At 39.2% G+C, this 12,306-nt stretch overlaps 1 protein-coding gene across 1 annotated transcript in view; it reads right to left on the bottom strand.

Moving 5' to 3' along the window:
* The window catches only part of SAMSN1 (SAM domain, SH3 domain and nuclear localization signals 1), a 17,666-nt gene extending 5,640 nt beyond the window's left edge, over window positions 1-12,026 (bottom strand). Inside the window, exons 1-6 of the mRNA XM_010286214.1 lie at window positions 11,958-12,026; window positions 11,225-11,380; window positions 9,023-9,143; window positions 7,450-7,601; window positions 4,914-5,120; window positions 3,744-3,894 (exon numbers count right to left, since the gene is read on the bottom strand). Coding sequence (XP_010284516.1) covers window positions 3,744-3,894; window positions 4,914-5,120; window positions 7,450-7,601; window positions 9,023-9,143; window positions 11,225-11,296 — 703 coding nt within the window. The 5' untranslated portion in view covers window positions 11,297-11,380; window positions 11,958-12,026. The remainder of the gene's footprint in view (window positions 1-3,743; window positions 3,895-4,913; window positions 5,121-7,449; window positions 7,602-9,022; window positions 9,144-11,224; window positions 11,381-11,957) is intronic.
* Between the last annotated feature and the right edge of the window lie 280 nt (window positions 12,027-12,306).

Genomic DNA, 12,306 nt, shown 5'->3' with positions numbered 1-12,306 from the left:
GGGAAGGTTGTGAGGAGCTCACAGGACCTTGCAGTTCTAGGATAGCCTTGCTATGTGAAGTACTTGAAGATGGTGAATTTGGGCCTGGACTCCCAGGAAAGGTGGGAAGAAGATGGTGCAGTATCAGGAAGTGAAATCTGTTTAAAAAACACTATGTGGTAACATTTCCTAAATAAAACTTACTTTTTAATTCTTGGTGTGAGATGGGTAAAGTTTTTCCTTTCAAATTAATTCAGGTCTAAATCAAATGTTAGGATGAAAAAATTCTCACTGCCAGAAATCCTACATTTTGGGTGGCTTTAGGAAGCATATAATATGGAATCTATTGCTGCAGGTCTTTTGGTTAGAAAACTCAATAAATGTTTGTTCTGCAACATGAATTATATAGTCACAAGAATGTGTCATGAAGAAATCACTTAGTATAACATACAATAAATGTCAAGAAAAAGCCAAGGAAAGAGAAAGAAATTAAAAGCCCTGTAAAAACATCTGGACATTTCACAATATCTGATAGCACATTAAAGAAATACTAAATCATGTTTTACTACATTTGTAGTAGAATCTAGTAAAATGAGACTATGTTCCAGCACACTTGGCTGTTCTGAATAATAGCAGGGTCACAAAAAGTCAGGAACCCTTGCATTTCAACTCTGGACCATACCTGAGACTCCACCCATTAATCAAACACATGCTTCATGGAGGCTCGAATGTAATGCAAAGACATGAAAGTCTTCCAAGCTCTATGAGAAAGATGGGCTTAGAACAGTAAGTGTGGTCTATGGCCTTAGTATCTTTTTTCACAAAGCTTATAAAAAGAGTGAACATTTACCTAGAAGAGTGATGAATTTCTATCTAGAATACTCTTGGCCAGTAAACAGATTACCTTGTAGCTGTGGGTAATTATGCTGCTCACTTCTAAGCAATGCAGAAAATCAATTTTAATTAAAAAATCATTTATGTTGGACTGAGTCATGCCCATTTAGGAAAAAAAATATATATATTGACCTAGGAAAGTTCCGTTAAGATGCAGAATTCACTTTCACAGTAGCACCCAGCTCTTTAAACCCAATTTTCCAATCAGATTGACAGAAGGACAAAGAGGTCAAACTATTCAGATGAAGTCAGACTCATGCTGAGCTTATCCCCAAGATCATCTTGACTCCCCATCTTTCATTATAACGACTTAACAGATGGCTTCTATCAATTTTAGTCTTTTGTATCTTCCTTTTTAGAGAAAGTTGTTAAATTCTGTTCTGTCACTGCCAGTCACGTGACAGATGCTACGAACCTTTGACAAACAGATAAGGCAAGGGTTTGATTGAGCCCTCATTCAAGACAGTATCCCAAACCAGAAAATTAGTTGTGTGTGGCTTACCTTAAAGTATACATGAGTCTTGTGAAACTCAATGAGACTTAAACAAGTGCTTATAGCTGGGATGGTATATAAAGATGTCTTGGTTCTGGTCCCTGTGAGTATTCATAAATTCTGGGAATATTATTTTATTGAATTTGAATAGTAGTGGCTATACCTATCTAAAGTGCATGTGAAGCAAATATTAATTTCATCTCTTCATCTAGGACTACAGTGCCATCAGTGATTTTGAAGCATGGGCTACTTTATAAGATTTAATGTTATTATTTCCAGAACCATGACAAGAATTTAAAAACCTAAACTACCATACAGATAACATGAGGGGCACTGTTTTGCCTGAAGAAGTGTCTTAATCTCATACTGCCAATTAGGAAGAACCCTATTGGGATAATTAAGATGAATTTTTTTAACTTTCATTCTATGGGACATGTAAGAACCTTCTTAGGTTTGGTCCTTGTACAGGTGTATGCAGAATATTAAGTGATAAGACACCTTCAGAAAAATAAAACTTTGGTGTCATCTTCTAAAAAGGTTAGGTGTCTAAGGCTGCTTGCTATGCACTTGTTAGACAAGGAATATAAATAGTAAACCATATCCTCGCTACTCCTAAATAATTTGACATTCACGTGGTCTGTTAAAAAACATTATGTTTTGGTTTTGTTTTTCACACTGATGCAAAACTCTGCAAAATTACAGTCTAGCATTTTTCTTTTTTTTTTTTTTTTTGTCTTAAATATTGATATAGAAAAACATACACAATAAAAGGTGCAGAAAGTGCAGTAAGGCTAGTTACCAAGAAATACACACAAATATACGTATACTCAGTTTAAGGGCAAACTAGGGAAATTAATGTATTTTCACACCATTTCCAGCTAGATCTCTGCAATGCCATTCTTCAAAAATGTGACTTTGTTTTCTGGTTTCACTCTTTCAATCACTGCTTCTGCATAAATAGCCCTTCAAAAGTCTTTTTCTAGCCTGTCATCTCACCAAGCTATAGACCAGAAGGAAGTTCTGATCCTAGTGAGCAAAGGAAACCCTTTAAATGCCTCTCCAACATATTTGAAATAATCTTGCCTTTCCCTGGAAGCTGACTAAGAACAGAAAAGCCTGCATGTACAAATGGGATCCCAAAAAAGCGCAAATGAATAGTCAAAGAAAAGGTTAGCAAAGACACAAAGAGGGAGATTAGAGAGCATCTGCAGGGAAAGCTGAATGGAGGAGGTAGCCAAAGGCATCCTTAGAAACCCAGAGAGATTTATGTACTGACTCACATAGGGTATATGTGTACATGCAGATGAGTGAGTGCTGAGTGAGAAGTGGAAAGTGGAAGAGGAGAGAAAAAGTGGACAGCTGACAAGAACTGGTGTTAAGATATCCCAGGAAGACATTGCTTTTCCAGGTTGCCTTTTCTGTCTTTTCTGTCATGCAATTGTGAGTGCATCAGATGAAATGATTGCTCAGGATAGGTAGTGAGTATGCACAAACATTAATGAAGAGGAAAACATCTTCTGTTTTGGCTGAGCATCTAATTAAGTAGACGCTTAGCTGAGGTTTCTATGAACTTGACATAAATTATTTAAAATTAGAAGTCAGGCTGGAAATATCAAGAAAATATCATGAGAACAGTATTTTTGCGTTCTCTATCTCAGCTTTTCCATTCCCAGTGAAAAGAACAAGTGAAGAAAACATAGTGGTGACTGATACACATGCGTATATACGCACCATATGACCAGATTTCAGAAGCTCACTGGAAGCTGGAGTCAGATTAATTTTCAGAAAAGAACGCAAACCAGCTATTAGTTGGTTTTCTGTTGTTTGTTTGGGTTTTTTACAAAACCTTCCTACAAATGAAACTGATTTGGGTAAGGATTTAAGTTTGGGAGGAAGTAAGGGAGGAAAAACTGTATTCTTCTGGAGAATGTTGTTTTTAAAAAATACAGAAAATTCTTTACTGTAGCTATTTGAAATAAGTCCTATTTTGGTTAAGATACTAGTGCAGAGTTTGGGAGGTTATATTTTCTGCTGTTGCACAGACCTTGTGACTTTTGGGAAGTCACTTAACTTCTTTGAGGGTTGTTTCCCCAACCATAAATAGGGTTGTTCTCAAGCAATAGTTGCTACCAATCTAGAGTTTAGGACCTATAAAAAAGAAATTTTAAATTGTTCATGTGCTACTAGTATATTAATCGTTTACATATCTAGAAGAGGTATACAGTTTGCTGTCTGAACAAATTAAAAACCCATCTAATTCCATGTTTCATATTTAAAAGAAAAATAATTTAACAGATCACTGTGAGAATCACTATTTCTTTAAATGCATCTCTTCAATTAGAACTTGCACATGACTTAACAAAGCTTAAACACTTACTGTCATTGTCCTGTAGATTTTCAATTGCTGATAACAATCTTGCCCTGTCTTCTGGGTTTGAAATATTTAATTCAATCAGGTGGCTCTCCTGTAGATCCTTTAAGTCCTCTAGAGTTTCATAGCCATTTAGCAAGAGGGTTGAGGTATATTCCTACAAAAAAGAAATAAGCAAATCCTCTCATGTAAACAGGCACTATATTTAGTAGAGGAATAGACACAATTTCTTTTTTAGTTTTTTGTCAGATTGAAATGGGCTTCACTCTCCAGTCCAATCGACATGATTTTGGCATAAAACCAGAGCTGGAGAGCAAGAGAGGACAGAGGCGGAGACGCCTGGGGGACCTCCTGACCATCCTAGCATCTGTGGCTGAGTTGTCTAAGAGAATCTGGCAGCAAATTGGACAAGGACAGAGCTCTGCCAGAAATGGTTGAATGGGCTGAGCTTCTGGACTTTTGTGGGTCACCCCATGAGTGCCTCCCATGCTGGGTCTAGCAGGCCCTCTGAGGAAGGGCATCCTCTGCCTTTGCACAGAAGGAGCCTTTCGATATAGGCGAGGGTGAGAAGCTGAGGGAGCCCTCAGCTGTGCTGTGCCCCACATGGTCCCCCTTGAGCTGTGTGTCGATGCAGTGTGAAGCTCTGTGCGTACTCCAGGGACAGGAGTGTTTGCATCAGCACCAAAACAATAACCGTTATTAAAAATGTTACCTGTAAATTATGCTTTGACACTCAGTTGAGAACTAGGGTTGCAAAGAGGGAGAGAGGCACAACATGAGCATAATGCAAAAAGACTATTGCTCCCTAACTATCATGAGAAATTAGAAGCCCAAATTCTAAAGGTTGGCGCTGGAGTCAGACTGCAGTCCTGTCCCTGAGGTGTCCACAGTCACACACCTCCTACCCTTAGGCACATAATCGCAGTCAGGTTATGGTGACTTGACAGGTCACCACTGTGCCTCTTTGCATGAAGTCTCAGCCTAACCAAATGATGTGATAAAATGCAGTTCTATAAGCCACTCACATCAGATAAAAGACAGACACGAAGCTGCTTTGCTTTGCTGATATCAAAACTGCTGAAACTTGCCTTTCTACTCCAGCCTGTAAATGACATACAAACCCAGGCACACAGAAATGAAACATTTCAAAAACAGCTGGGAAATGTGTTGGCTGACCTGCAGGTGGACACAATCCAGGAGTTCCTGCAACGTTTTTGGCTTGGTCCTTTTGCTTCCTCTGCGTGGCTTTATCTTTCTGGGTGCAGATTCCTCTTCCAAGATAATATCCACGTAAATGAACTTGAAGTTTCCTACTCTGTTGTTCAGCATGCCTGTCCATATACCCATGGGGGTTTTACAGATGATATCTATAATGTCTCCTTTCTAGAACAATAAAAAAAAGGCATACCACAGCTTACACATCTGGTTTGTTATATGTAGCTTTTCATTTGTGGACCAAAAATAGCACAGACAGCACAGAATGCTAACTAGTCAGTGCGAAGTAACTTTTAAAAATTAACTACAATTATTTCCTTTACTTTTATAAAAATACAAAAAAAAAAAAAAATTACAGAAAATGGAGTTGATCCTTATCTCCAAACCTTTGCAAAGGAGAGGTGAGCATAAGCAGCCCTTCTCACCATTTTTGTTCTCCACTTGGTCCTTGAAATAGGTAGGGCTGCATCAGTAATCAACTTTTGCAATGGCTAACGGGCATAGCTTTGGCAAAAAGCAAGGGAATGCTGTGAGATTATTTTCCAAATACGTGCCAAACCATTTACACAGTAATGTTACTCCCCAGCATCTCAAGGATCTTCAAGAACTGATAGCTGAGCTATGTGAAAGGTGGACTCATACCCATTTTACAGTAAAAAACACTGGCTACATTTCTCAAAGGCAATAAAGAGCATTTAACTCCCTTAATATCTTCTTGTCCGTACAGTTTCCCAAAGTACTGAGAAATTTTCTCACTGTTATTAACTCTGTTGACTGAGGAAACATTGGATGGCACCTTAGACAGATCTAAAGGCTTCAGCTCTCCACACTTGTGCATTCACTCACAAGGGTGAGTGTACAGAAGAGTGACAACACAGCTGCTTCAAGAGGGCTTTTTGGTAAAGGTGTTCACAGCCATGCCGTGGGAACCAAAGTCTCAGCTCAGCAAAACAGTCACTCTGAGTAATTCTCGTAGTAAAAAGGCTCCCTTGTAAGTCATACCCCCTATGCAACTTCCTCCCATGACCTCAGAATTGAGTCCTCTCTTCTGGGCAGGTACCGCAGACTTAAAACAACGTTGAACATCTTTAAAGAGTTGTCCAACAAATCCCCACATACACACTTCATTTGCCATTCTGTTACAAAGTTACAAATCAAACTCAGCTTGTTAAAATATCTGTTAAACAGCTCCAAGACTTTCAACTCTTTTCTGGTCTGGTCAAGAAACTGCAAGTAAAGCGGTCATCCTAGCTTTGGTGTAAACCCAAGTGTGAAATCGACTGTGTTCCAGTGACCTGGTTTTGTTAGAATATGGAGCTTAGAGCTACCAGCACCTTTGAAATGGAAACTAAACAACGTTTGTTTAAAGCTCTATAAACACACGTATTATTCTACATAGTCATGGAGGCTCAGGAACTTCAGACGGGGATGCAAATCAGGATTAGGCAGTGGCTCTAAGCCAAGCTTCAGAGGCACTTTGAATTCAGATTCAGGCTACTGAAATTTTGTGAGATAATTTTAGGGGATTTCAACCCTAAGCACTAGTTTATAATTCTAAAATACACTGCCCCAGTGACTAAAAAATGAATCCATGTGAGCCAGCAGACATTTGCCATTTTGTGACCAGTTAAACTGTTTTGAAAGAAATGCCCTAGTGTGGGTGGAAGTGGAGGGCAAGTGGTGAAGACTGCAAGTACTGGCAGAGCAATGGCCGTAAGGTAGGCCAGAGAGGAGGAGACTGCAGTGAGATACAGATGAGGATTTTGACGAAAACTGTGAAGGCTGTGAAGAAGAAGAAAAGATGCTGAAGTGTGAATATAATCTGGATATGAAGGTGATTACAAAGAGGGAAAAGAAAGAAGACCAGATTACAGACATGAGTAGTCTGAGGGAAGATGATACTGAATGTATCATCTTCTGCATGGAAGAAGCTGGGCTTTTTTAGTAACGTTCAACTGGGTCCACATCTGGTGATCCTTTGTCTCACTCACACAAGCTGGACGCTCCTGTCATGTTGTCACGGCCAGAGAAAATTCATAGTTCAAAGGTATGCTTAAAGAAAGACTTAAGGGAGAAGTGAACTGTTTCCATTGAAAACAAAAAACACTGAGCTCTTGATATATCCAGGTGTGACTGAAAGAGCTGAGGAGGCAACTTCACATCCCATGAGACTCAGGTTTTTATTTTTCTACACTTCCTAGCATGTGGGAAGCAACATGTGTTTTACTCTGAGGAAAGCCATGCTATCCCAGTAGATACAATGATGAGGTACCTATCTGGAGTCCGTGCCTTAAAAAGCCTTTAGCAGACGTTGGCTGTCCAGCATCGTCTGAACTAAGTTCTTACAGAAGCATTGCAAAACCAGATCAGTCTTGCTTTTAGAGTGTTACATGTACTTAACAGTCAAAAAAAGCATTAGAAAACGTACTCCTCACACGTGAGAAATGCCCCCCTGGCACTCTTGCTGGAAAAGAAGAAATCCTGATGGTTGTCTTACCTTAATTTTCAGAGAGTCGGTGTCATAAGGACTTGGTGTGAAGTCAGTGTGAACTTTGGCTCGACCACAGAAGGGTCCACTGTAAGGGACTTCATCATCAAATCGGAGGCTGTCCCTGTTGCTCGTTCCATCCGAGCAGCTGGTCACCCCACCTTAAAGAGAGTCAAGTTGAGATCTCCTGCACCAAATGCCCAGACATGCAATTCTGCACAGCAGCAGAGAGGAAAGTGTTCAAAACTACAGAATTAGAGAAAGAGTGCACTCTGTGTGGTTTTGACACATGCCAGGAAAAATACATTCAATAAAAAGCATGCTACAAGAAACCAAAGAAAATAGGTAGGAGATCTTTCATTAACATCTTCCCTACAGTAATCTTTTTCTGATGATGTTACTAATAGACTACACTTTTTACTTACAGACTTTTTGAAATATTACCTCTGCAGATTAATAAATTGCACTCTAAAAGTGCAATTTAGGGAATTAATTCTGCTGAACTTCCTCTGTTTATTTAGAGAAATGAAAACAAGTACTGTAGAAGTTATTTTATTTCATTACAGAACTAGCTGAAACATCAAAGGAACCTGCATTGCAGAGGGAAATTTTAATCTTACCAACATTTCTGCCTGTCATTTTACCCAAGTTGAGCAATAAAATATCGGCAGAATAATTCAAGCAAATTTAAGCAAGCTCTGCAATATTCCATCCAAATATGTTTTTAGATAAGAGCAGCAGTGTGTTGGAAGTAAACTCCCATATACAATTTTCGCAAATCACATCATAGAAAATGATCGTAAAAGTGGTTTTGTTTGAGATGATTGCCTAAGTGCACATCTCCATCTCAGGGCCAGATTAACTACTAAGTGCAAATGGTCTGGACTGCAACTCGAGTTTCCACTTAGGGTTCACGTGGTGCCTGCAGTGATGGCACAGCAACATCATCATGGACAGCTGTCACCTGCTGCCCAGAAAATGTCTACAGCAGAGCAATGGATAGATTGGTGGAGGCAAATTCCATTTCTTATTAGAGATTCATCTGCCCTCCAACAGGGACTACCCCGTTGTGGAAGGGTTTTCAGTGGGTTTGTAGAGAAGCAGACTGTGTTTCTCTGCATCATGACCTGAAGTCGCCAGGTCCGGCCCCCATCAGCTATCATCTCAGAGAGACCTCTCGCTTTGGTCTCACATCTGCAGAGCGAAGAATGAACTCACGGCCACTACCCCAGACAGGACAGTTGTGTGGCTGTACCCAGTGATTGCAACCCTATGGGTGGCAGCATCATAGCAGTGATAGCCCCCCAAAACATTTATGGCATATATACCAGCAACATCCCCTGTAATCCATGTTATTTTTTTACTACAGTTAATATTTCCACTCTTAAAAACACTCAGCTTATTTCTGGAGAGAGGTATATCTACCCTAGCTGCCACCCATTTAATCGAATTATACTTTTGTCTGCCAGATTGAAGAGCTCCCCACTATACATTTTTGATCACCAGCTCTGATACCTCAGACTTAAACAATAACAATATTGATCCAGTGACTGAATAAGAAGTATGGATATCTTGTACTTACTAGATGAGCTCTGGCCACTGTTCAGGCTATAGAGACTTTCCATAGAGTCACTGGCTTTTAGGGAGACCTTCTCAGTGTGTATTCCACCACCAGGATCACTGTCATCCTTTCCTTCTTCATTCTTTAACACAAAAATCAGATGTTAATCACCAAGAGATGTATTTTAGATAAACATTTGTTTTTTTTCTTTTAAATAATCACTGGAGATTAAATCATCATTAGACTTTATGAAGAACCACTGTAAGAGAGAAAGCATTTTAGAAGTTGATGCCTGATACTAAGGATGCCCAGTACCACCACTTGTTCTTGGTGATCCTTATGATCTTGGAGAAATCCCCTGTCTCCTCTCTGCCCCATTCACTTCATTCCACTCCCGCTCAAGCAGCTAAACTGATTCTTCATCTCAGAAGACTGCAATATACCACAGCAGTGACAAAGGCTTGTAACGGGAAATTCACAGGGTGGCAGATAAGGTGGGATTTTTTCTGATTGTCTCTGTGGAGGAAGTATAAAGTTCAATTCTAAAAGCACATGGTAAAGTGCTAATTGAGGCAGCTGTGTTTTGTGTTGAACTTCTGAAAACCATGGGCACTTGGCAGCAGGCTGGAACCCTAGCCAGGGCATTCAGGAGGCAGCTTGCACACATGTATGGCATCGATGTGTTCTAGCACCATGCTCACTATGTTGCCCCACCTACACACTGGTCTCGAAATCCAGTGCATTTCAGAATTAACAGATGCATGTTTCTCTCACAAAATCTAACAGTGTATGAAATTGTCCTCTTGAGTTTGCAACATTAAGTCACACCTCAGGAATCACAGCTTATATACTTAATGAATTCAAAACAGTAAGATCCATATTTCAGTCACAGGTAAGTTAAGGATGATGTAACAGCTAAATGAAATAATGATGAGCTTTCAAAGGAAGGAGTTTCTTCAGCAGGTTTCATCACGTTGTCAATGTGCATGATACCGTGATGCACATGAAACAATCTGCAGTACTTAGGATCTTATGCCATATTTGGGGAAATGTTAATTATTCATCAGTTGACTGATGAAGTCAAGCAAAGATGACTGTGCATCTGTGAGGTAGGGACCCATACAGGTATGTATAAGGCATAGCATCGAAATGAACGACTATATTGGTTTTCAACAAGGACAGTGCTTGTTACACCAGTCAGCAGCACAACTCATAGATTAATCAGTGGACTGGTATTGATTGTCATCATGTCCTGCAGGAATGAAAATCACGCTATATGTGTGTCCAACCAGATAATTCATTAAAATTCTGTCATGTGAATAGTTGCTGTAAACGTGCAGATGGCAAATGTTGAAACTTGGATTTTTCTTTCTTATAAAAATTGTGGATTGCAACCTCATGAATTTTAGCAAAAAATACAAACTAAATTAATGAAATAGGAATCCTTGCTTTGACCTCCAAAATCTGTCTAAAGGTATCCTGTGAAACACTATTTTCTACTTGTGAAGTTTCTTACTTGTTTTCTCTACTTATCTGATATTGACGCATGTGAGATAGGGTGCAGATTGGCTAGATTCTTTAGGGTGGTTAAGTATGACAAGTCCTTTTTCCTTATGTGTTTTAAAAGTTGGAACTCACTGACAGAAGATATTGAGAAAATAGGGTTTGCAGTGTGTGAAATATTAAATGTTTTTTATGTTTAATAAAGATAGGTTCACTAAGATTAGATAAGGTAAGAGCAGATAAGGTGTATGAGTTGTCATGCTCTACGATAGGATGCTGACTGACCTCTACAAAACGGACTTTGGAAATAATTCTTGTATTGAAAGATAAATTCTTCTAATGAAGCAGTTTGTACAGGTTGAGTATCAGACTGCCAATGAGGTTCATCCGATACTCCCTTGTGTCCACATCAGGAGATTTTCTTGTGATGCTTATAGACCTGTTCCTTGATGAAAAAGCAAAGTTCACTGTTGCAAAACTCCTGTGTCCATCCTGGGCCCTTACTGTGTGATGCTGTAATTGTATATGTGCATATGTGTATACATTATCATGCACAGGAAAGAAAAGGTACATACTAAAAGCTGGTTTAATTCAGTATGTGTAACCATGTTTTTATGGATTCTCATAACTAACAGCTGCTTGAAACATGAACAGGACAAATGCAGGTAACATTGTGCACATGTATTATCATCAAACACAAGAGTCTTAAGCTCTATTTACCATGTCCTCAGAGAGTGCCTTGATGTACTTTTTACCCATCTTTTTCTTCATGGTAAGGGAAATGGCTCTCATCTTCTTACCCAAACTTCCTCCATTACTTGCTGCTTTAGTTTGTACTGCTTCTCCAATGTCACTTATGGTCTCCAACTCAGATATCTGATTTGAAATGAAAAAGTAAGCAACAACTCACCATGAAAATGAAATTCCACAAGTAGTGGAATAGGAATTACAGGAAAATATTAAGGACACCAACGCAGTTAGGTGACAAAAATCAGTCATAGCCATTTTCCTGCGGAATCGCGTACCTAAACTGATTTGCAGTACACCACTGTGTGTGTGAATGACAGAAAGAAAATACATTTTGTGGTAGAAAATGTTATTTCCCCTTGTTTATTGTCCTTAATCCAAGTAAGAATTGAGGGGATTTCTGCAGGGGTCTTGAAAACAAAAATTACACATACATGTGCATACATGTGCTGGCTACTTTGGGCATGCATCAACGTGAAGTGCACTTTTGTCTTTTTGAAAAATTGTTTCTAATCTTCACATCAAAGTACCAAGTTTACGTGTGATTCTCTTGTTCATTTTGGCAAGGGCTCAATCACCCAGACAGGTTCAGGTACACAAGCAAAATTCTCACCAGTGTAAAATTTACACAATAATTTCCCAATGTTTTTGCGTAACCATTGTGGGAAAGTGAACTGAAGAAAGAAAAACTTTGTGTTATACAGACCTCAGGTGAATCATCTGTCTTTGATATCGAGTGGTGCCTGAAACGGTCAAAGCTTCCAAAGCTGCTTGTGCGCTGTAAAGAAAAAGACGACAAACCCTGACTCACTTATGGTGGTTTGTTCTGTTATTAAGACTTAAATAAAACTGTCGAGTCACCTGTTTGTGTTAAAGATTCCTCCCAGATCAGTGGACCGTGAACTGCTACATCCAGCTAGAAACAAACTAGGACGTGACTATAGGGGAAAAAAATTGTGACTGTACAGCCAGGAGCAGAAAAATGAATAAGAGAAACAACACTGCTTCAAATACTAATTAGGTAACGGATAGGATTATGAGTTCTTCTACATCAG

This window comes from Phaethon lepturus, unplaced genomic scaffold (genome assembly GCF_000687285.1).
Source record: "Phaethon lepturus isolate BGI_N335 unplaced genomic scaffold, ASM68728v1 scaffold55954, whole genome shotgun sequence".
Classification (NCBI taxonomy): Eukaryota; Metazoa; Chordata; class Aves; order Phaethontiformes; family Phaethontidae; genus Phaethon; species Phaethon lepturus.
This window is presented reverse-complemented; position numbering and strand designations above follow the sequence as displayed.